The 24,085-nt window shown below is 46.0% G+C and overlaps 1 protein-coding gene across 6 annotated transcripts in view; it reads left to right on the top strand.

Moving 5' to 3' along the window:
- Positions 1–866: 866 nt before the first annotated feature.
- P4ha2 (prolyl 4-hydroxylase subunit alpha 2) overlaps positions 867–24,085 on the top strand; it is a 33,579-nt gene continuing 10,360 nt past the window's right edge. For 3 of the 6 annotated variants that reach the window (XM_090321273.1, XM_090321277.1, XM_090321279.1), the window contains exons 1-9: positions 867–944; positions 1,483–1,597; positions 10,919–11,018; positions 11,707–11,803; positions 12,155–12,306; positions 15,455–15,592; positions 18,422–18,661; positions 19,568–19,761; positions 20,528–20,704. In XM_090321273.1, coding sequence (XP_090177399.1) covers positions 1,595–1,597; positions 10,919–11,018; positions 11,707–11,803; positions 12,155–12,306; positions 15,455–15,592; positions 18,422–18,661; positions 19,568–19,761; positions 20,528–20,704 — 1,101 coding nt within the window. In that variant the 5' untranslated portion in view covers positions 867–944; positions 1,483–1,594. Of the gene's footprint in view, positions 945–990; positions 1,012–1,482; positions 1,598–10,917; positions 11,019–11,706; positions 11,804–12,154; positions 12,307–15,454; positions 15,593–18,421; positions 18,662–19,567; positions 19,762–20,527; positions 20,705–24,085 lie in introns of those variants that run through there. The other 3 variants (XM_090321275.1, XM_090321276.1, XM_090321278.1) reach the window with 3 other exon arrangements.

Genomic DNA, 24,085 nt, shown 5'->3' with positions numbered 1-24,085 from the left:
TCAGACTGTGGTTTGCTTGCATGTCTGCCTTCCCGGGTGTTCTAGGTTGGACAATATTTTTGATCACTGTGATAAAGAAGATTCTGGATAAACCCTGGCTTGGCTGCAGTGGGCGCCTGGCCTAGTGGAGACCTCATCCCTCAGTCTGGCTATCAATCCACTGCTCCAGAACACAAGAGGGGTAGGTGGGGAGTGGGTTCTGAACCCCTCTGGGATCTAGGCCCTGGATCTGGCCTACCACTCTGTCACTGTAGAGAATGGACCCCAGTCCTTATTTTTCCTCAAGGCTTTCCTGCTTGGTCCCTTCTTGTGATTTCCCCTCCCCTTTCCCAAGTCCCATCCCTGGTGGTGGGGATAGTGATAGATGGAAACAAGGCAGATGGGACCACTGAAGAAATGGGCATGGGCTCCTTCCCAGCTCCCTCCTCCTCTAATTCTGCACATCCACGTGGAGGGGTGTGTGTGTGTGTGTGTGTGGTGGTGAGGTGGGGAAGGAGTGTGGGGGGGTAATCAGTGTCCTAGGAAAGGAGACCGGGTGCAGAAAAGTGGCTGGCGCCGCTTACGTGCAGCGCTGGGCGGGCGGTATGACGGGCGCAGGCGGGAGGCCCCCTAGCCTGGCACGATGCCCATGCGTCCCGGGCAACCGTGAGGTCGGGAGGCCCCAGTCTTCCCATCCCAGGATCGCCCTTCCCTTCCCGCCCCCGACCCCCCCCACTCCGCAAGCCGAGCTCGGAGAGGGAGGATCCCCCCCCCTCCCCAACCCCGCACGCCTAGCAGGGGCCGGAGGTGGGGACGTGGCAAAAGCTCAAGGGGGCGGAGCCTTGTGCGGCGAGTGGGCGTGGCCGGGCGCGAACACGGGGCGGAGCCACGAAAGGAGGCGGGGCCGAGCGGGCCGGGCGACGCCACGGGAGGTTCTGGAAACGCCGGGAGCGGCGCTTGTCCAGGTGAGCGCCCCGTGGGTCGCCTCAGCTGTGGGACTCAGGAACTGAGCCGGGGTTCCAGGGAGGGCGTGTGAGTGGGGTTCTGTCCACACCCGAGCGGGAAGTTCGGGGTGAGGGGCGGGGTGGCTGGAGCCCCGGAGGGGGTCCCGTTGCGCACCCCTGCCGACTGGGCTGGGGCCCCGGCGCCCTCAGCGGGTTCCTGGCCTGCCCTGCCCGCGGCCTCTTCCCGAGCTCGGGGGTGGGGAGGTCGGCGGCGCCCTTCCTGCCGGTCCTTTCGGAGGCCGGGCGGAGAACTTGGCTTCTCTGCCCGGGTTAGGCTCCCGGGAAGCGGGCGGGCCTGACCTCGAGGCGGGAGAAGCATCGGCCTGGGCCAGGCTGGGGCTGTTCGTGTTGGGGAGGCCGCGCCCCTCACTCCTGAGCCCTGCTGGGGGCCAGCCCGGCTGCCAGTTAATTAGATGGGGGTGTTAGCTCAGAAGGGCTAAGCCCCCCCCCCCAACCCTCTCTCTCAACCTTTTTTTTTTTTCTCCTCCTTACCCTTCAGCACAGGGACCTGTAACCATTCGTGAACAAATTCAACCCTTCAAGGAGTTGCTAAGCCACTGGCGCACGCAGTCAGGCCGAGTGGAAAAATCTGAACATTCAGGCCTTGAACCATGGTGAGTGAGTGCTGTGCAGGCCAGCCAGGAACATGGGTTGTGGGGTGTGTGGCATCTTGGATGTTTCAGGCCTGAGGGCTTCCTGGAGGTGGTGGTGATTTGCTGAGCTGCAACCAGAGGGACTGCTGATGGGTGTGGCAGCAGACTTGGACGAGCTTCATCTTTTTGCAGAACTCTGATCAAAGAAGCAAGAGAGGATGAGGGGAGAGACCCTTTAAAGAATAGCTGCACCCAACCACAAGAGCCTGGGTGGAGAGTGGTGGGGCCTGCGGGCATGTGAAAGGTGCCCAGGCAACCTTGGCTGTATTGAGCTTGAATCAGAGCATTTCTTGCTTTAGGTATTGTTAAATAGCACCGATGGGATCCCTGGCCTCTGTTGTAATTTGACACTTAAAGGGGGGCATAAGGAAACATTGGGTCATTCCCAAGACCTTATTTATTTTTCTGAAGCGTGACACGTAATGCTTGTACTTTGTGCTGGTACTTGGGTTTGAACTCAGTCCTTTGGAAGCTGACCCTTAGCTTTTTCTACTCAAGGCTGATGCTCTATGTACCACTGGAGCAATACCTCCACTTCTGGCCTTTTGGTGGTTAATTGAATTTAAGAGTCATACTTCACTGTCTGGGTCGGCATCAAACTGTGATCCTCAGATCTCAGTCTCCTAACTGAGCTAGGATTATAGACATTTGCTTCTTGATTCTGGGGGCTAGATAGCCCCCAGCCCTTTTGCAAGAAATCCTAGTCCTATGACCAAAGGCTGGGAGCTACATTTTGTAGATTAGAACATTCTCTAGACTTCACAGATATTTGTCATCTACCTAAGAGTTTACAGGAAGTTATTTCCAGCCACTGCTTGTTCTCAGCCTGTTTCATGGTCTGAGGCAACAGGTTCCATGAGTGAGTTCTCTGTTACATGGACCAGTATTTTCTTTGGCTTTGCTTAAACTACCCCTGAACTGTCTAGGATGCAGTTTCTCACTGTGATTCTGGGCCTCTCTATTTCTCCCCGCTCACAGGATGTTTGGCCTTTACATCCTTTTCTCCTAGGGCCTCCCTGTTCTCACTTGGCCACGCATGTCCACTCTGTGTCCCAGTCAGTGAAGCCACGTAGCAAGGATGGAGTCAAGTTGGCCTAGGGCCTTATTCCAAAGATGTTGTCATACTAAAGTACCCTGCTTATTGAAAGGAGAGCTCAGCACGCACACATGGTGACAGCTAAACTGTAGCATCTTGTGTTGTTTGAGTCTCCTCCCCACCTCCCTTGTCCTGTCACAGACTGTGCAATGAGGTGTTCCTGGTTTGGATTGGCTACACCTGATCTCTGTTCGTTCCTGGAGTACCTTCTGCATTGCATAGCTTCTGCCTAGAATGTGCCTGGGGCTGGAAGGGAAAAGAGAGAGAGAGGAGGTGGTAGAGACACTATTCTTGCCTAGCTTATGGTCTCTGAGATTGCTGTTTCACTCTGGCCATATGCCAGAGGAGAAGCTGGGTATGTGGGTACTCATCAGAGGGTGAGAATGGGTACATACTGCTTTAAGGAAGAGTAGGGTGAGGGATTCTAGGGTTTTCTCATTTCCTGAGAAAGCCTCTCTTACTGACTTTGTCCTCCCACATCCTTGGGAGGGTCTGAGGCTGGACTCGAGGTCTTGGCTGAATAGTGGCCACGCTGGCTGATAGTGTGCAGAGGGCTAGTAGGTGTGTCCCTGGCTCTGAGGATCTGTTAAGAGTTTAATTTTATGCAGATGGAGTTTGGCAGCAAATACTATAACATAGGCACGTGCAGGCCCAGCAGAGTCCTGGAGTGACAGTTAAGCTTTGAAAAAGCTTCTCAAGTCTGGTGGTTTGAATCTTTGAAGTGCCTGAGGGTGGAACTTCGGCATGTAAAACAGCAAAGGCAGTTGATGGGTCCTGTGGTCTGTGGGTTTTGTGCTGGTAACATGGATTGAGGGATGGATGGTTTCTTATTCTCAGAGCAAAGAGGAATAAAAACTGGACTAGACTTCTTGGAGCCCTAGAAGAGAGTTTTTGTTCATTTGCTGTCATTGCAGGGCAGGGGATTAAATGTTTGGTGAATATTCTCTAACTCAGATAGGATCTGTCTGAGCCTGGTGACAAGCCAGCTTCTGCTCTGAGTCTCTGAAGTACCTGAGTCTCTGGAGTGTTGGTCTAGTCCTCTCCCTTTTGCCAGGGATATTTTCTTGGTGGCTTTAAGGCCAGCCTTATTCCATGATGGTCTGGGTGTTACATGAAAGCACTCAAGGCTAGCACTCTACCATTGAGCCACAGCTCTACTTTCTGGTGGTTAATTGGAGATGAGTCTTACAGACTCTCTTGCCTGAGCTGCCTCCAATCTACTACCCTCAGATCTGAACCTCCTGAGAGCCGCTGGTACCCAGCTTTGCATCTTCACTGTCTCCTAGTCCTCACTCAGAGACCACTGACTAGAGTTATACAGTGGACTGCTTCAGATCCACTGGTTTTTCCTGGTAATTCTTGGTCCTACTAAATGTGGTATCATTACCATTATAGAACTGTTAACCAAGGCTCAGAGAAACCTGTAACTTGTCCAGGTAGTGATGGTAGATCTAGGACTTAACTGTGGCTCTCTGGCTTACATCTCATCTCACTCCCCAACCAGGCAAAATGTACTTGCTCATTCATTTGTAGTGCTTTGCCTTTAGCTGGGCTGGTTGTTTATTTTTTAGTGCTGTGATATCTGAGATAGGAATGACTGTCCACCTAAATTCAGGGAACCATGTTGTTGTTTTCTGGGTCTGTGTTGCTCCCTTCCTTTTGATGGGATCCAGGTAGGGCTTCCATGAACTTGCTTTGTGAACATCTGGGAGTCACCTAAAGTCTTTAACCTGGCAGGGGCAGGCAGGCAAGCAGGCAGGCAGGCGTCCCTAGTGCAATATGTGTCTCCTGTATTTGGAAGGTAACAGATATTATTGAGAAATATTGGATAGCAGCAATAACTAGTAGAAAATGTGTTTGGCGTTTAGTTTGGGTTCTGTCATTGAATTGCTGTCACACACTCACACACACACACACACACACACACTGCGTTTCACTTACCTACAGTCTGAAAATATTAATTGGAAAACTGTTAAAGAATTTGTGAGTTTCACATCGTGGGCCCACTTGAGTAGCATGATGAAATCTTGTGCCATTCTGCACTGTGCCGCTGTGAATCACCCTTTGTGTAGTGTATCCAAGCTGTGTGTACGTCCCACTTGTTAGGCACTTTCCTCACTTTGCAGCCATTTGGGTTATCAGGCTGCCTGCTAGTGACATTGTGATGTTTGTGATCAAGTAACTGTTCACGTAATCATGGTCCCAGAGTACAAGAATAGTGATGCTGGCAATGTTATTATTGATCACTTTTATCATTATTCTGTTACTAGTATTGCTAATCTTTTACTGTGCCTAATTTATAAACTAAACCTTATTCCAGGTATAGATGTATTAGATTAAAAAAAAAACCCAACATAGTCTTCCACGGTTTAATATTGTCTGTGGTTCTTCCACTGAGGTCTTAGACAAGACGAGACTACTGTATCTGAAGTGAAGATGATTATCTAGCTTACAAGGTTTTAGGGAGAATTAGATGGTAGAAATGAAAGATTTGTGGAAACATAAATTGTGGTTATCTTAGTCTAGGATCCCAGAAAATAGAGCCTGAGGCAGAGCTTTAAGTGCATAATGCTTTATTGGAAAGTATTTTGTACTACACTGAGTGTATTAGTTGTTCATCCATTCAGGAACTCTATCCAAGCCCCATAGAAACTCCATACCCTTTCCTGCTTTTTTTTTTAATTTCAAGAATGTACTTTATACAAAATAACCAGTTCATATGGAAATAAATCTACAGACATTTGAGGATCAAAACCTTTCCTGCTTTTATTGATCAGAATTGCCTCCTAGGACAAGGTAACGTACCCTTCCTTTTCAGTAGGGCTTTTTCATAGCCACTGGAGAGGCTGGAGTAGAGATGGTGGGAGGAGCCAGAAATTCTGGCTTGAACCTACAGTGTCTTCTACTTGGCTGAGACATAGCAAGTGGCCTAGGGCCTAGGGATATGGGTGAGACCAGAGAGAGTATGAGACTGTGTGTAAGATGCTTCCAATATGGTGGTGTGTTGATTTTGTCTTCAGGTACATTTCCTTCTGATTAGTTAGGTGCACCCAGATTGCTAAATCTCTGCCAAGACGGAAAACCTAGCTTGGTATTTGCCTGTTTTTGGCTTTTGTTTTGTTTTAAAATTCACTTATATTAGTTAAACAGGGGTGAGGAAGTTTTACTCTTAGAGTTTACACATGTTTATATTGCATTCCTGTCAATCTTACCCCTCACCCCCACTGCTGCTTCTCTCCACCCCAAAAATATTCCCAACAGATTTCTTGTTCCTCCCCCACCCCTACACCTTGATCCTAGGGCTTGAACTCAGAGCCTGGGTGCTGTCCCTTGAGCCTCTTTGTGCTCAAGGCTAGCACTCTACCACTTGAGCCACAGCATCACTCCCAGTTTTTTCTGAGTGGTATATTGGAGAAAAGAGTCTCATGGACTTTTCTGCCCTGTCTGGCCTCAAACCACAATCCTTAGATCTCAGCCTCCTGAGCAGCTATGTTTACAGACATGAGCCACTGGCATCTTGTTCCCTTTTCATAGCTGTGAATAATCTACTTTGATAGTATTTAACTCTCGCTTAGTATTTTTAATCAGCCTTTTTCTGCTACTTTGTTATCTTGTTCCTGAAGCAGGAGACTGTAGTTTTGTTGGTTCTCTAAAGTGGAGACTTGGAAATCAACTTGTTCATGTTCTAGAATCTAGTAACTAGACAGAGAATGTGTAGGTAGAGGTACACATTATCTGATATACATACCCTTATCCATTCCAGGGCCTAGTGAGGCTCCATTTCTTCTGATGCAACTGAGCGAGCTTCTTTACTGACAGTTTGTCTTCTTAACTGTAGACTGAGGGCTGAGATTCAAGAGGACACTTGGATGAGGAAAACACTTGACTGCATCGAGCACCAGTCCAGGCTTCATTAAGTTCTTGGTGAAAGAGAATATTTTCCCCATCAAGTCGTTGTTGAAGGGCTGAGATGGGTCTGGAGAGGGCAGGCAGCAGGGCCAGGTCACACAGGTACAAGGGCCCTTTGGGCTGAGGAGTTTGGACTTTATTCTTGTAGAAAGGAGTAGAGCCAGGGAAGATGTGGAGAGCAAGTGGGTACTTGCGTGGCTGGAGGAGAAATGGCTCAGACCGAGGTAATGGCTGAGGCATAATATAAGGTAGGAGTTGAGTACTTTACCTCTTTCCCTGGGGTGCCAGTGCCAGCTGCTTCGGGGCCTTCATGTAAATCTACCTGTCTCAGTGGTGAGGGCTTTTGGAGCCTCTGCACAGCTCCTCCTAGGTGGAGCAGGCAGCTCCTTTGAGCTCTTCTGTTGTGGAGATGGCCAACAGCAGAATCATAATGAGGGAGTGAGGGGGCAGGAAACATCTAGACCCTTGCTCAGGGGTTTGTCTGCCCCTTGGTGGATGGCAGGCAGCATTTTGTCCAGTGCCAAGCAAGAGCTGTTTGTTCTCAGCAAACCCATGTTCTATCTCTAGGCTGTTAAATACATTGTTAAAACTCAAGCAGTTGGATTTGGGCTGCAGCTGGGAGCTTGGCAGTGTCCTTGTCTGATGAGGTAACGGGAGAAGCTAAGGCTGCTGCTGGTTTGCAGCTGGAAAGATCTTTCCATGGCCATTTGGCTAGGTTGTAAATGTCCCTTCCAAAGAGCAGACACAGCGTAGGACCTCTGGTTGTATGTCTTGGAATCACTATGCTTAGAAACACTGCCAGTTTCCTGGTGGGTGAATTACTGTCACTGGGATGTTGGCAGGTTTTTCAGGACCTCCCTATGGGGATCCAAACTCTGGGGCTGCCAAGACTCTTTGAGAGTTCATTTGAGAAGGGGATGCTTTGTTTTCTTTTACATTTTAACCATATTATAAAAATATTTGTAAAAATTCCTTATAGAAAGATTAGGAAAGCAAGCATAAAATGAAAAGTTATTAAGATAGAGTTAATTATGATTCCTCATGTATACATATTTACATATATATTTACATATATACACTATGTATGTGCAGATGTATGTTTTTCCTTACCAGAAAATGGAGTCATACAGTATGTATTGATTAGGGCCTGCTTTGATTGCTCCATGTTGATTTACATACAGTGTCTCCATTCTTACATACTCCATAACATTTCACTATTTGGAAGAAATGAAAATTTTTTTTTCTGTTGTGGTTTGTTAAACAAGTCTGATGAAAAATGATTTTTTGCGGGGGTGGGGGAGGGAGGAGCTTGCCTATTCTAAACCCCAGGGATACAGTTCAGATAAAACTCAGTGTGATTGTTCTGCTTAATGATCCACAAGCATTACCAGGAATACCACAGGAAAACCAGTAGATAGTTGCTTTATTTTTTGTAAGAGGGGGTTTGACATCGATCACCTCCAGGCTTATTGTTCATGGATATCTGAGGGTTTCTGGAAAGGTTTTTGGCAGCAGTTAACACGTTATAACTCACAAAGCAGGCATATGTACTCCTACCTCTGTTTAGAGCGAGCTCCAGGTAGAGATATAGGTGTAGAGATGAGGTGGAGGTTGGCCTTTCTCACATTGTAGAGCGCAGTTCCTCTAAGATGCCTCCTTCTTCTAACTGGACCCTAATTAGATGACTTTCGTACAAAACTTTTTAAGTTTAGGAACTAAATGTTCAAACTAGGGTTTCAACATTGCACCTGCTTAGCATGGCAGAATTGATGTGGCAATCTTGGAGCTACTTGGGACTGCCCAGCCCTCTGGATCAGCGTCTCCCTCTTCTGCCAGAGTAGGGTTTTGCAGTCTCTTGATAAGTCATTTCCCCAAACCATCTGTAATTCAGTGAGGCTTTGCCCACAGGCTGGGATTCCTGGATGGGCATCTGAGCCAGGCAGCACATTCCAGAGAAATGACAGATGGTATTCATGTAATAAACCTGGATGCTTTTCTTCTAAGTGCTAATAAGGTATAAAGTATGGTTATTATCGGCAGGGTGATTTGAAAGGAATGGGAAAGGAGGTTGGCAAATATGATAGGAGTATATTATATACATGTATGAAAATAACATAATGAAAACTGTTAAAAAGAGAGTTTAGCCTAGTGGTAAAGTGCCTGGCATGCACGAAGACCTGGGTTTGAGTCCTCGGTACCACATACATAGAAAAAAGCTCGAAATGGTACTGTGGCTCAACTGGTAAAGCTCTAGCCTTGAGAAAGCCCGAGGACAGCACCCAGGCCCTGAGTTCAAGGCCCAGGACTGGCAAAAAAAATTTAAAAAAAAAAAGGAAAATGGAAGAGTAAGGAGGTTTAAAAATAATATGGATAAGCTGGGCACCGGTGGTTCACACCTGTAGTCCTAGCTACTCAGGAGGCTGAGATCTGAAGATCGAGGTTCAAAGCCAGCTGGGGCACAAAAGATGTGAGACTCTTATCTCAAATTAACCACCTAAAACCAAGTGTGGCTCAAGTGGTAGAGTACTAGTCTTGAGGTGAAGAGCTCAGGACATCGTCCAGGCCCAGAGGGAGAGAAAGAGAGAGTTCTGTTCTCTGGCTCTGTTCTCTCTGTGGAACACTGGTTAGTCCCACTGTCCACAGATCCTCATGGCTCTGAGTTTTTCTTGTCCTCTCCCTACAGTAGTTTTTCTTCAGAGCTCTTAAGGAACAGACATCCCTCTTCTGAAGGGGTGCTTGCTTCTTGCGGAAGCAAGAGAACAGACCTCGAGTTCTGGAGTGGAGAAGACAGTGTGGTGAGGCCTGAGAGCAGACTAGGCTGGAGCCTGGAGGACCTGGGCTCTGCCTCAGGGCTAGCTAAGGCCTTTAGTGACTGCTTTCTTTTAGTGACTGCTTTCCTTTGCTGCCCTCACTCCCTTAGCCCAATAGCTCCTGCCTTACAGAAGGTACTAGCTTAAAAGACAATTGTACAGTATTTCACACCTGGACTGTGACAGACACGCTGTTAGCTCTGTAGGTAGAACTATCTACTTACCCTCCTCTTCTGTAGAAGAGCCTGTTTGGGAGGGAGTCTTGGGAGGACCCATCTTCTTAGAGCTTAAGCTGGAACCACAGCCAAGAGGGATGTTTTTCCTGAAAGGGTCAGTGAAGAATGGTGAGTCATCGACTATGAAAAGGCAAAGACTGACAAGCTGGCTTGAGTCAGCTGAGACTTGGAATTCTGTTAGATAAGGCTTAACATTTTGGGGAGAAACATTCCTTTATTTTCTCCTTGGAAATTTCCACTTGAGCACTCTAGTGTGACTCGGCTAAAGTAGAGCAGGAGGTAGGATGGGGAGAGCAGGGACTCAGATGGGCACTGGTCCTCCGGCACGTTGCAGGCTGCCTGCTGAGTGGGCAGACCATGTCTGAAGCTTCCATTGTGTACTTAGGTCCCCTGCCAGTAAACCAGTAAGGCTTGCCCCTGGTTGCACCAGCCTCCCTCAGAGCTGCATCTGACTATTTCTAGATTGACGAGAAGGCAGTGGCTGGCTTCTTTCCCATGTCAGCAAAGTCAGCCCAAGGTTTTGGCTGTGGCTGGCTGGATTCACTTTTGTATCCTGAGTGCCTAGCTTAGTGTCTGGCTGGCTTGTCAGTAAATATTTGAGAATGAATGATGTCTTGCTAGTGAGAATAGAACAGTGTCTGCCCAAGAGTACTACTCTCTCGACTGCTTTCTTTTTTGGCAGATGCAGACTGGCAGAGGTCAGCTTTATTTTTCTTCGGCACCTTTGGGTCACCCAGGGAATTCTGTATGAATTTTCTTTCTGTCTTTGCCTTTTCTTTCCCCTCCCTTTTCTTATGGGCGGAGGTCCCAGCATCTGGTACTATCCTAACCACACTGTATGGGATGATAACAACAGATAAGCAGTCTGTGAAATGAGAAGGGATAGGCCAGAATTTTTGATAACATATGTTAGAACCAGAGGTGAATATACCCTACTGAGATTCAGCCTTCTCATGTGGCAGGCAATTGCCAGGAATTGAGAGGATGAGGCCTCAAGGGGATGTCGTTTCTCAAGGCAAGGACCAGGATTGAATGTATATAACTGGCTCAATACCCTATTCCTTTTTCCCTGGGGGATCTTAAATATCTAACTTAGTTTATGACATATTTATGTATTTGTATATGTATATATATTGAATTTATATGCGTGCATGTGTGTGTATGTGTCTTCTCATTCAGGTGACTATTTTTCACTATGATCATCTAATGAATATTTCTGAATGCCTTGCAGACACTGCCCTCTCTGACTATGAAACTCCAAGGGTCTATATTGCTGATGGCCTGGCTTGGTGTCTTGAGCTATGTGCAAGCTGAATTCTTCACCTCTATTGGTATGTGTCAACAGGATTATTGTTTGCCTGTGCAGCTCTTGGCTCAAATGTGAGGGGATACCACTTCCTGAGGCTCATTCTCATTCAGAGTGGGGTGGCCTCACCCACTGGTTTTGACCAGTTTAGAAAGAGTACAGGGTGCAGAATTGCTATTTTCTCTTCTGAGATCCTGATGATCTGGGTATCCTGTAAAACAGCAGTGTGGATTGGGTCTTCGTCTCTGCAAAGTTCAGGCTGCATGTGCTCTTTTTGATCCTGGACCAGAGAGTGTTTCTGAGCAGCTAGTACTCTGTGTTCTAAAGATCCAGTTCCTCCTCTCCTCATCTGAAGTTTCAGAGCTTGTTTCCATCTGTTGAGCCCTTAGGATCTACATGCCCCAGGGACAGAACCAGCTGGGTCCTGAATGAGGCAGAATGAAATCTGGGGCTTCTTCCTTGAATAGCTCCTAGTACAGTTACCTTACATATCCACTTGGCACCTCTGCCTCTCTCTTGCTGAAATGGGAGCAGGGGCCATGTGGATGTCTAGGCCTCCTTTAACTCTGAGTTGTCCTTGTCATTATCAGAGAGCTGAAATGCCTTTATCCTAGGGGACTCACTGCTCTGATAAGTGTTTTGTGCTTGAAGGAAGGAAATTTTTTATATTCCCTCACTCGTTTCTCACTTGCCTTTACTTTACCCTCCTGTAGGACACATGACAGACCTGATTTATGCAGAGAAAGATCTGGTGCAGTCTCTGAAGGAGTATATCCTTGTGGAGGAAGCCAAGCTTTCCAAGATTAAGAGGTATTTCCCAATGTCCTAAGACCCCACACTCACCTACAGTCAGATCTGCTTCCCTCAAGCCTTTGAGATATGATATGGTTCAGACCTGGAGGTTGCTTCATGCTAATCCTCTGGAGTAGCTAAGTACATGGGCAAATAAAACAATTACAGTTTTTTTTTTCTTTCCATCTTTAATTTACATTGGAGTTCCCTGCTTTTACCTAGATTAAAGGGCTGGATGTATCTGTGGGAGGTACTATATTCATTTTTATTATCTCTTGACAGAAAGGGTGCTGGGTCTTACCAGGAAAGTTATTATAGGTCAAGGCCTAGGTGGGTGGGTATGATAGTCTTTTTTCTTTGGGTCTACAGCTGGGCCAGCAAAATGGATGCCTTGACCAGCAAATCAGCTGCTGACCCTGAGGGCTACCTGGCTCACCCTGTGAATGCCTATAAACTGATGAAGCGGCTAAACACAGACTGGCTTGCACTGGAAGACCTTGTCTTGCAAGACTCTGCTGCAGGTAAGGGAAAGTGAGTAAGTACTCTGATGTCTTTGTATCTGCCTGAGCTCATCTTTGGTCTGATAGACAAATGTAATATATAAACATGTCTCATTTCTGTGAATATTGAAAATGAGCTGTCCTTTGTTTTGTTGTTGGTCTGAGACTGGGGCTCAAACCCAGTACCCAATACTTTCACTCATTGGTTGGTGCTCTATCAACTGTGCCATGCCTCCAACCTCAAGGGCTGGTTATTTCTCTGTGTGTAAGTGTGTGTGTTTTAAAATGTAATAATCAACTGTTGACTTCTTGTGGTGTTTTTTATCACCCACCATTTATTTATTTATTTATTTTTGGCCAATCGTGGGGCTTGGACTCGGGGCCTGAGCACTGTATTTGGGATGTTTTCCTCAAGGGTAGCCCTCTATCACTTGAGACACAACATCACTTCAGGCTTTTCTATCAAATCCTGGTCTTTGTTCATGATAGGCAAGCACCCTACCACTAGGCCAAACTCCTGGCTCCCACTCCCAACCACCTTTCTTTTTTTTTTTTTTCTTGGTTTGAACTCATGGCCTTGCATGTTACTATGTTGGCACCATACTGTTGAGCCAAGACTCTACTCATGTTTTGCACTGGTAATCTTTAGGATGGAGTCTTGATTAATGCCCAGATGGAGGCCTGAGAATCAGTCTGTCAGTCTTCCTATCATATCTGGGATCACAGTGTGTGCTCTCATGTCAGTCTTCCTTCCATGGAGTTGGAGTTTCTTGGGCTTTTTCTGCCAAGAAAAAAATTAGCATCTTTCGATCTCAACTTCCCACAGCCCAACACAGGTGTATCACCTCCCAGCTGTTGCTTGAGAAGGGGCATCTCATGAGCATTTCCATCCAGGCCTTGAATTTTTACCTTCCCATTCTCAGCCTCCTAAATACCTAACTTTAAAGACATGAGCCACTGATGCCTGCCTATCTCCTTCCCCTGCTTTTTGATAATGACTTTTTTCCCCTGATTAATTTAGCAATACATGTTTTAGTAGTAAAGTCTGGGAACACAAACATGGTCATGTAAAATTATAGCTGAGAACTGGTGGCTCATACCTGTAATCTAAGGAGGCTGAAACCTGGAGGATGGCAATTTGAAGCCAGCCAAGGCATAAAAGTCTACAAAACTCTGCCTCCAATTAACCAACAAAATTTTGGACTTGGACATACAACTCAAGTGGTAGAATACCGTCTGTTAAGAAGAAAACCAAGTGAGAGTGCAAGACCCTGAGTTTAAGCATTGGTATTGGCATACAAAAAAAAATGTAATTCTTAATCCAATCGCCTAGTGATAAGCACTGTTAAAATTATGATCTTCTATCCCACAGATATGCATTAAAAAATAGAACTCTTCTTATATCAGAGTGAGAAGTTATTTGCTTTGAGGAACAAGCAAATTGAGAAGGAGTCAGGGTGTTAGGGCCAAAGCAGGCAGGGTAACGTAGGCCTTATCTGAATTCTTTCCTATTCATTTTTTTAATAAACAAAACATACTTGTTGGGGGGGATTTGTGATGTAAACATGTACTGTATTCCTGATTTTCCCATTTCTGTATGCTCTTAGATGTTTTTCAGTGTGATTTTAATGGCTAGATAGTGATCTGCCGTACTGGTCAAATCAAGACATGGGGTTAGTTCCAAATTTTCAGCAATCTTTTATGTATATCTTATCTACTGATTATTTTTCTAGGATAAATTACTAGGAATGGCATTTGCAGGTGAAAGTATGAATTGGTTTTTTAAAAATACACATTCTGTGATTTACTACTTTTCTTGTCAACAAGGAATGATGGTAAGCAGACCTGGAGGTGCCCCCTTCCCCCCACCCCCACCTCACGGATTCTTAGGGGTTGAGCCCCTGTCTCTTTTTTTGAGTTGAGATTGCTGATTAACTTCAGACTAAGCAGGCTTTCTGGCTGAGACATGTTTCAGCCCATGTGACCAGACAGGGCTGGGCTTGGCTAGAGGCAGGGTGGCCTCCAGGGAGGGATTGGTGAGCTCAGCAGAGCTGGAGCTGTGCCCAGTGAGCTCACTGCCTCCAAAACCAGGACAGCTTTTCCCAGAGCCTCCCTCCCTCCTCCCTCTCCCCTGGGCTGGGCCTGTGGCTCAGCACAGGCTGTTCTGCCTGCCCTGCAAGAGACTAAGCCTGCACACATGATCTCTGCTTTTTGATCTTGTTCTCTGCCTCCTCCCTTTCATATCAACATCTGGAAAACCTTATAATCACCTAACAAGAGATTGGGCAGACCCAGAAAGCACTAGGCTACATTCATTTCTGGCCTTTATCTTGGATAAAGGGACACACTGACATCTTTTATTAGAGGGGCACCTTTTCTTTTTCTCAGATGCTAAATTCTTCAGTGTCTCTGCCCCTGTGGCCCCAAAGGAGACAAGAAAGCAAGTTCTTGGTTCCTGGGGCCCAAAGCTTGGCTAGAAATGGATGTTTAGGTTTGATGTGGCAAGAGTAGGTGCCAGCAGGTGCTGCTGATCTTGGACAGGAGGCTAGGAAGGAATGCCTTCACATTCCCCTCCCAGTTCTCAGCTCACAGGGCACGACTGAAGGCCTAAATTGGTACAGGAGGGCCTGGCTTCCTCCTAGAGCCTTGATCTTGGGAGAGATGTATCTTTTACTCTATAACCGGGGCTTGATATCTTGGGAAAACCTCTTGGGACAATCTTGGGGGCTGGAGGCTGACCTGAATTCCAAATTGTGGTCTTAGACACCCATAATAAGGAAGCTCATGCCCTACATATTAGAATCACATTGCAGGCTGTTTTTGTTGAGTTCCAAATGAACAGCATAGGCAGGTGTACAGAAAGGAGTAAGAAAGGAGAAGTTCTATAGTCTTCCATCAGATAGGATTTCTTAGTGGAAGGGAAAAACAGCTTCTCCCCATCCTCCAATGCTGAGGATTGAACCTATAACACATGCTTGCCAGACAAGTGTTTTTACCACTGAGCTACACCCCCGAGTCATCAGTAGGGACAGACTACTTGCTACCATTTGAAGGAAGAGGCAGGAAGAGTCCAGAAGCCAGAGGTCCTTTTGTGACTGTCTCTCTGGTCTGAGATGGAATTCTGTCTCTAGATTGAGGGTAACCCCCTATTCTCACTGTTGTTTGGAAGGTTTTATTGCCAACCTGTCAGTGCAGCGGCAGTTCTTCCCCACTGACGAGGACGAGTCAGGAGCCGCGAAAGCCCTGATGAGACTTCAAGACACATACAAACTAGATCCAGGCATGATCTCCAGAGGGGAATTTCCAGGTAACTCCCCACCTCAGGCTTTGCAGGTGTCTTATTCATTAGCTGTACCAGAGTGCAACCGATTCTGTTGCACTGTTACTTGGATCCCTGTTTGATGTGTCTGTTGTTACCATAAAGGTAAGGATGCATCCTCTCATCTCTGTTTTGCTGTGTTAGCTAACGTTCTTTCTTCTTATGTGTCAGAGAAAGCCAAGTCCGATACTACAGAGTCCCCTGGCTGCTACCCCTAGGACCTCAGAGATCTGGGGCCAGACAGAGGCTTCCATAGCCCACCCTCCTGTTTCTATCTAAGGATGATGTGTGAACTCACTGTTTCTTGTCCTTCATCCAATCTCTGACAGTCTATACCCCTCTTCACTTGATGCCTGCTTCTTTGGTCTTTATTCTATGAGCTCATATGTGGGCTCTGTTCATGCTCATCTCTCAGGCTCCTCCCCCAGATCCAAGGTTCTTTTACATCTCTGCTGCTGAAGTCAATCTTTTCTTCCTGTTCTAGTTAGGCCACTGGATAGAGTGATTTACACCTTTCTCTACTTCTCTGGTTCCCATAGAATCCTGAAACCACAGAACCTTTACCTCTACTACCTACCAGTTCTATTCTTACAAGGTCACCAATGGGTAGATTTCTTTAACTTAGCAGCATTTGATACATAAATCAGTTCATTTTGCCTAACATCCCCCTCTCTGTTGAGTTCCGGGCTATCATTCTCTGTACTTTTTTGACCTCTCTGTTCCTTCCATTTACACCTTTTCCAGGTAGATCAAACCATTTTCATCCCTCGAGGTGTTGCCTGTCCAAGGATCTGCTGTCTTTTTGGTGCCTATCATCTCCCAAGTTCCATCCAGTGTAGTCAAATGCCTATGGGACATCTCTACTTAGATTTTTCCATGGACATCTCCAAGTTTCATGCATCCCAAATTGAAGTTCTCATCCTCCATCTGATCTGTTTACCTTTCTTACTTTCCCCCTCAGCCAAAAACACTTTTACCTACTGGCATTGTCAGCTAGCATCTTAAGACATCAAGACGCTAGCTACCTCCTTAGTGTCTTCTGTACTTCTCTGCTGTATACTCCACCTCCCACTTTTTGATTATCAGAATACTGTTCTGACTTGTCTCATATGTCTAGCTCACTTTGTAAGATCCTCCTTTTCCACATGAGCTTGTGCACACATCTGTCCTCTCCTTGATTGCAATGTTTAGCTTTCAGGAATAACTCCAAACTCCTCCCTTATGTAATCTTTGTGGTCCTGTTGCCTCTCTGGCCCTCTTGCCCATTGTTCTCCTAATCGCTCAGCTCCTTTGTTCATCCCACTCCCTCTATAGTCATGGCTTTAACCGTTTCAGCTGGGCTGATCCGTGTCTGATTGACCTTCAGCAGAAAGCTCAGCTGTTACTCTCTGGGGAGGAGACATTTGCATTGGCTTCTGGGGAGGACGCATGCTGAGTGCCTGAAAGTCATTCTTAACATTCTTGGCATCTGTGAGATATGTTGATTATAGCTACCAGTCACTAGCATTCCGAGACATCTTTACATGTCATCTCATTGGATTCTTGACCCCAACCCTTTAAAATGGAAGGTTTTATTTCTATTTAGATAGATAGTATATTATCTCTATGTTCGAGACCGAAACTTAGGCTGCTTCTAGAGTCAGACTGAGGCCCACACAGATGCAGCTCTGTCCAGCTGCAGAGCCCTAGCTCACTCATCTGTGTAACTCTGCCTCCATCAGGGCGGGTTCATGGGCCTACAGAGTCAGAAGAGGTCTGTGGAGACTCATGTGAGTAGGGAAAGGAACCCCGGGAACCCCTGCTTATGACTGCTTATGACTGCTTGGCCTGCTTATGACTCCATCTTGTGTTTACTCTCCGACTTTCTAACCTACACTGTTGACCTCTTTGAGGTTTCGCCTCAAGATATGCATCCATGTATAGGCAAGAGGACCCTGCACTGTGCAGTAGGCGTTTCCTACTGGACAGAGGATATCAGGCATTTCTAATGTGCTAGCCATGGCTCTTAGTGGGATCTGGGAGATACCAGTGCTTTCCAGGCAGGGTCTCAGCTTTCCTTGCTCTTCATGCGATCTCATTATTCTCTGAGAAACATGCAATTCATCTTGAGTCCTTCTTGGTCTCTGTGACTGTGTAGCTGCTGGCCTGAACTTATCCTCATGGTCGCTTTCTAGTGTTCACTCAGCTCTTACAGATGAGCTGGTGTTCACCAACGACCCTGCTACCTAGTGGCCAAAGGTGGCATTGAAGCTTTGGCTCTTGACCTCCCTTGATGTCTGTCACACTATGCCTGCTCCCACTCCTTCTCCCTTTTAGTTCCTCTTGAGCGTTCCTCCTTTGTCCTAGGTATGCGCTATCTAGGGCTCCAGTCTCAGGCATGTTCTTCATTCTTTCCTCAGATATTTCTCCCTTTCATAGCTTTGACTGCCACCTAAATTCTTAAATTCACCAATTTTTTCTGCCCTTTAAGCTCATAGGAGCAGCAACCCATTAAGTATCTTTGTGTGGCTCATATAACCATCACATTCTCCTAAATAATATCTGGTGGATTTTTTGGACTTCTTCATCACAAACCCCCTTACTACTTGGAAGAAGGGGAATCTTTTACTAGGTGATTAGCTATAACCCCATCCCAGGACAGTACTGACCTGTCTGTGTTCACTATATTAATGACACTTAATGGTGTGTTGTATGTAGGCCCTTGTGTGGTTCTATTTGGATAATGCTGTCCTTGCAGTAGCTTTTTCTTAATGTGTGACTTTTCCTCAATAACCCTGAGGCTCTTTGGAGTCTGATGATTTGCTTCTGCTCCTGCAGGAACCAAATACCAGGCAGTGCTCAGTGTGGATGACTGCTTTGGGATGGGCCGCTCTGCCTACAATGAAGGGGACTATTATCATACAGTACTGTGGATGGAACAGGTGCTAAAGCAACTCGATGCTGGGGAGGAGGCCATTGTAGCCAAGTCCCAGGTACTGGACTACCTTAGCTATGCTGTCTTCCAGTTGGGTGACCTACACCGGGCCTTGGAGCTCACGCGCCGTCTGCTCTCCCTTGGTAAGGAGGTTTGGGAAGGTTCACGGGGCTGGGAACCTGTGTTAGGAGCAGTTCCAGGGGATATTTGTATTTCCGAGTTGCTTCAGTTACAAACAGTGACCCCAAGTGTTAGTGGCTTGGCATCTAACAGCTTGATTTGCCCATGGCATTGGTGCTTTGTATGTCTTGTGATTCAGGAGGCCAGAAGCATCAGGCTTTTAAACCCTGTCTGCCCACTGATTGTCATCATCTGGAGTTTCACAAACCAGCACACTTTATTCTGCCACTGCTTCCCATGAAGCCCTGTCCAAGGTTCTTATTGGTTCACTTGACCAGCTCTACAAGGCTCTCTTCCTATACTTACTGAACTTTTAGGACATGTCATCCACTACATGACTTCAGCTGAAGGGCCCCATGGGAGGTATTTATATACCTCAACTTAAGTCACTTAACATTTGGGCCTCGATTTCCTTATCTGGAGAGTAGCACAAAAATCTCACCATGCCTGCCTTATTGCATGTTGTGGTTATTTTTCCCCAAGCCATTTCATCTTATCTTCTAGCTGTGTGGCCATTGTGTGATGTGGTCACCAGTAATGGTTACACTCTGGGGAATTGTTTTAAATAGCAAGGTGGAAGCAGGACTCGTGACTGCTTCTTTGGACTGGGACCTTAGAATTGGCAGAGGGGCCTGAGAAGAAAGCCTCCTCAGTGTGTGTCTCTTGCTTTGATGCTCCTCTCTCATCTCTAAGGAAGATGGTGTCTTTTTGGACTTTGGCCCTTCACATTCAAGATTAGGTGCTGTGAAACACAGAACACAACATACAAATGGGCCACTGGGAGAGAAACTGCTTACAGAATAATTTCTCTAAATGACCTAACAGATGTTTGTGGTTTCCTTTTCCTTCTCGTTCTTGGCTTTTACTAGACCCAAGCCATGAGCGTGCTGGAGGGAATTTGCGATACTTTGAGCGGTTGCTAGAGGAAGAAAGAAGAAAACCATTGTCAAATCAGACATCATCTTCGCTAGCAACTCAGGAGGGTGTCTATGAGAGACCCGCGGACTACCTGCCAGAGAGGGATGTCTATGAGAGCCTCTGTCGTGGAGAAGGTGTCAAATTGGTGAGACCCGGGAGGGAGAAAGCACACTTAGGCTGTGGATCTGGACCCTGGCTCTGGGCAGGCGGTGCAGGGAGGAAGTTCCTCTGTCTGTGGATTCTTTTTTTCCCCGGCATCTTCTTAATTCCTGGTGACATCCCTGAGGCTGACATGGAGGTGTAGGGTGGAACACTGTTTCCCCTAATGGCCAGGAAGCATTTCTACCCTCCAAGTTATTAGTGTTCTCCTCTCTTTACCCCCATGTACCCAGATTTGGTTTGTCTCACTGGTGTGAGAAAGATGATGGGTGTAGACGACTCAAGCCCCAAAGGAGGGTACAGCATGCAGGGAAAGTACGTCTCTGTGGAGCTTGGAGTGTGGCGTTGCTGTCCCTGACTTTTGAAAGCTCTGGAATTCTACTGCCTGTTCATAAGGACTCCGTAGTGAGGGATGCAATTGTCTTTTCCACACCTATCTGATTGGCTCCCACATCTTCTACCTCTAGAAAGGCTTCTCTCCTGTCCCCTTCAGACCCATTCATATCTCCATCAAAGGGAACAGGAGTTGCCCTCTGCCACAGGATTTGCGCACCTGAGATGACCTTGGAAGAGAAGGAAAAACTACATAATTTTGTCACTTCATGCCTGTCAAACAGAGGGACTTTTTTTTCTTCTGTGTGGGAGGGCGCAGTTGCTGGCTCTGGGGTATAAGAAGAGCCATATCTGCAGACAGCTTGACTGGAACTAAGGATTAGAACTCAGCTCAAGGCCTGTTTGTCTGTGCTTCCCAGACACCACGGAGGCAGAAGAGGCTCTTCTGTAGGTACCATCATGGCAACAGGGTGCCACAGCTGCTCATCGCTCCTTTCAAAGAGGAAGACGAGTGGGACAGTCCACACATCGTCAGGTACTATGATGTCATGTCTGACGAGGAAATTGAGAGAATCAAGGAGCTCGCAAAACCTAAAGTAGGTATCTCTGTAGCTCCTTGTTGGGGCACCAAAGGGGCGCACATTTTCCCATCTTGGCATGGGGTTTGCTTACGTAGTTAGTCTGAGCAGTTTGTAGCATGAATCTATGGATACACAGCCAACTCAGCCAGAATTTGTGGATTCATGATCTGAAGAAGAAAACTGATGGAATTGGTATGGATGGTCAACTGCTGATAGAAGATCATACCCAGTGGTGTGCAGCCCACAGCAAGAGTGTCTGATCATCTGTTTTGGGGTGGGTGTATGGGTGGATCTGAGGAAATATGCCATAGAGTGTTGGGAAGTAAGGTCCTGTGGTGCTCCTGAGTATGACTTCAGTGATGGGGTTGACTTGGAAATTGTCACCTTGAGGGGGTTGTACCTTTGTGTGACAATGAGTTTTCTCATCCAAGAGCGTTCTAAGTCTCTCTGCGTACTTGTGTCTTCATAGATAATTTTTGCACTTTTCTCATTAAGTTTATTTCTTGGTGGGTTTTAAATTTTTGTTGTTACTGTAACTTTACTTTTTTGTTGTATATATATATATATTGTTGCTGTTGTTGTTGTTTGTTACTTGGTTGTTTGTTTTGGTGGCACTGGGGCTGGAACTCAGGGTCTTGTATGGCTGTGTAAGTGCTCTGATCTTTTTGCTCTACTTACTTATTTATTTATTTATTTATTTATTTATGGTCAGTTGTGGGGCTTGAACTCTGGGCCTGGTTGCTATCCTTGAGCTCTTCAGCTTAAGGTCAGAGCTCTACTGCTTGAGCCACAGCACTACTTCCAGTTTTCTGGTAGTTAATTGAAAATAAGGGTCTCATGTACTTTCATGCCTGGGCTGGCTTTGAACCATGATCCTCAGATCTTAGCCACCTGAGTAGCTAGGCTTACAGGTGTGAGTCATTGGTGCCTGGCAACTTTACTTATTTTTTTAATACTTCATGTTTTTGCTCAGGGTGGCCTAGACCACTACTTTCTTATTTTTGCCTCCTATGTAGTTGACATGGAGTTTCTGGCTTGGGTTTTGAATTGTGATCCTTCCAGCGTGATCTTCTCTACCTCCTGAGGATTGGATTACAGGCATGAACCACCAGGTCCAGCCCTTTTCATTCTATTTTACCTGGTTCCATTATTATTTAACAACATTCTATAGTATTAGTTTGCAGTTACATGCTGAACATGCTTTAAAAAATATATCTCATGCCTATAATCCTAGCTTCTCAGGAAGCTGAGATCTGGGAATTTAAAGTTTGGAGCCAGTTTTGACAAACTTTCAATACACTTACCTCCAAGTAAACAGTAAAATGCTGTAAGTGGAGACATGGCTGAAGTGATAAGAGTGTCAGCTTGAAAGTGGAAAAAGCTAATCAAGTGCAAGGTTCTGAATTCAAGCCCTGTTATATGTACAAACAAGCAAAAAGAAAAAATATCATACAATAACAGCTAGTGTTTATTGAGTTCTAAAGTGTGACAAGATCTGTCCTGAAGATCTAACAAATATTAATGCTTATGTCTACTAAGCAAATTGAGTCTTTGTTTTCACTTTTTCCTTTGGGGAAAAAAAAAACTGACTTGTGTAGTCACAGAGAGTGGTTGAAATTACTTATTCCTTTTTTGATATTTGGCAGCATAGGGTTTGAATCAGAGTCTTGAATTTGTTAGGCAGATACTAAACAACTTGAACAGTACTTCCACCTCTCCTTTTTTGAGTGTCAGCTGATTTTCTTGGGTTGCCCAGATAGTACTACCACCTGCAAATGCGAAGACTATCTTTCCTAGTGCTTATAGTTCTTTTTTTATTGTCTTATTGGATTGTCTGCAGCTTCTAGAGCATCATTACAGTGATTGTCTTCTGAGTTTCCTGGGAACTCTTCTGGTATTTTACTCCTGAGTATACTTGACTATTAGTTTTATATTCTTCTATTTCTAGTTTATGGACGATTTGGATCCACTTAATTTCCTTCAAAGAAAACTGCTTGCTTCCATTAACCCAGATTTCTCTAACACTGATAATTACGTGGAGGATTTAATTGGATTCTTTATTGCTTTGCCCCTCATAGAATTGTAGTGGCTGAAGTGGCAAGGAGGCTGACACTAGGGAGTGTTAGTCGGACTTTTTATTGCTGTGACAAAAATGCCTTGAAGAAAGGTTTATTTTGGCTCATAGTTTCAGAGAGTTTAGTCCATCACGACAGGGAGGCAGTAGAGAAACTCATGGCAGTCAAGATACAGAAAGGGAGAGAGAGAGGAAGATGAAGAGAAAGGGAGTAAATGAGAGAGAGAGAGAGAGAGAGAGGGGAGGGAGGGAGGGAGGGAGGGAGGGAGGGAGGGAGAGAGAGACAGACAGAGACAGAGACAGAGACAGAGACAGACAGAGACAGAGAGAGCCAGAGAGAGAGAGACAGAGACAGAGTGAGATCCCCTGAGCCTATATTATGGAGCTTATATCATTCTTTTCCTCTTTTTATTTCCATTCAGGCTTCCAGACTATGGGATAGTGCTGCTCTTGGTTAATCCTCTTTGGAAATATCCTCACAGACATACTCAGAGAAATGTTACCTGCACCTCCACCCCCTGGTCTTGAAGCTTGAACTCGGAGCCTAATCCTTTGTGCTCAAGGCTAGTGTTGATGACTTTTGCCACAGCTCCACTCACTTCTGGCTTTTTGGTAGTTAATTGGAGATAAGAGTCTCATGGACTTTCCTTCCCTAGGCTAGCTTTGAACCAGTATCCTCAGATCTCACCTCCTGAGTAGCTAGGATTACAGGTGTGAGCCACCAGAACCTGGCTGAGAAATGGTTTCTTAATCTCCCAGTGAAGCTGGGCACTCACTGGTGGTTCATGCCTATAACCCTAGCTACTCAGGAGGCTAAGATCTGAGGATGATAGTTCAAAGCCAGACCAGGCAGGAAAGTCTGTGAGACTCTTATCTTCAATTAACCATCCCTAAAACACTAAAAGTAGAGCTCTGGCACAAAGTGGTAGAGTGCTAGCCTTGAGCAAAAGAACTCGGGGACTGCGCCTAGCCTCGAGTTCCGGCCCCACAACCACCACCCACAACAGCAAAAATCAGTGAAGTTGATAATCAAGATTAACCATTTCCTGGAGAAACATGAAACAGATTTCTATCCTGATCCCTAAACCTTTTCTTAGAACCATCTTGGCTTCAGGTTCCAGAACTTCTAGCATTTATGGCCACTTGTTGGTATCACAGATGTACTGGTGTGAGTCTAGACAATGTGTGTAAAGAATGGCGACTGGGCCCCATCTTTCTACTCCCTACGTCAACTAAAGAGCCTTCCCGAGAAAACTGATTTCCTGATTTCCAAAGGAGGGAAGGCACTGTCATATGAGTCTCCTGAGATTCCACACCTGTCT

This window comes from Megascapheus bottae, chromosome 29 (assembly GCF_031878675.1).
Source record: "Megascapheus bottae isolate mThoBot1 chromosome 29, mThoBot2.hap1, whole genome shotgun sequence".
NCBI lineage: Eukaryota > Metazoa > Chordata > Mammalia > Rodentia > Geomyidae > Megascapheus > Megascapheus bottae.
This window is presented reverse-complemented; position numbering and strand designations above follow the sequence as displayed.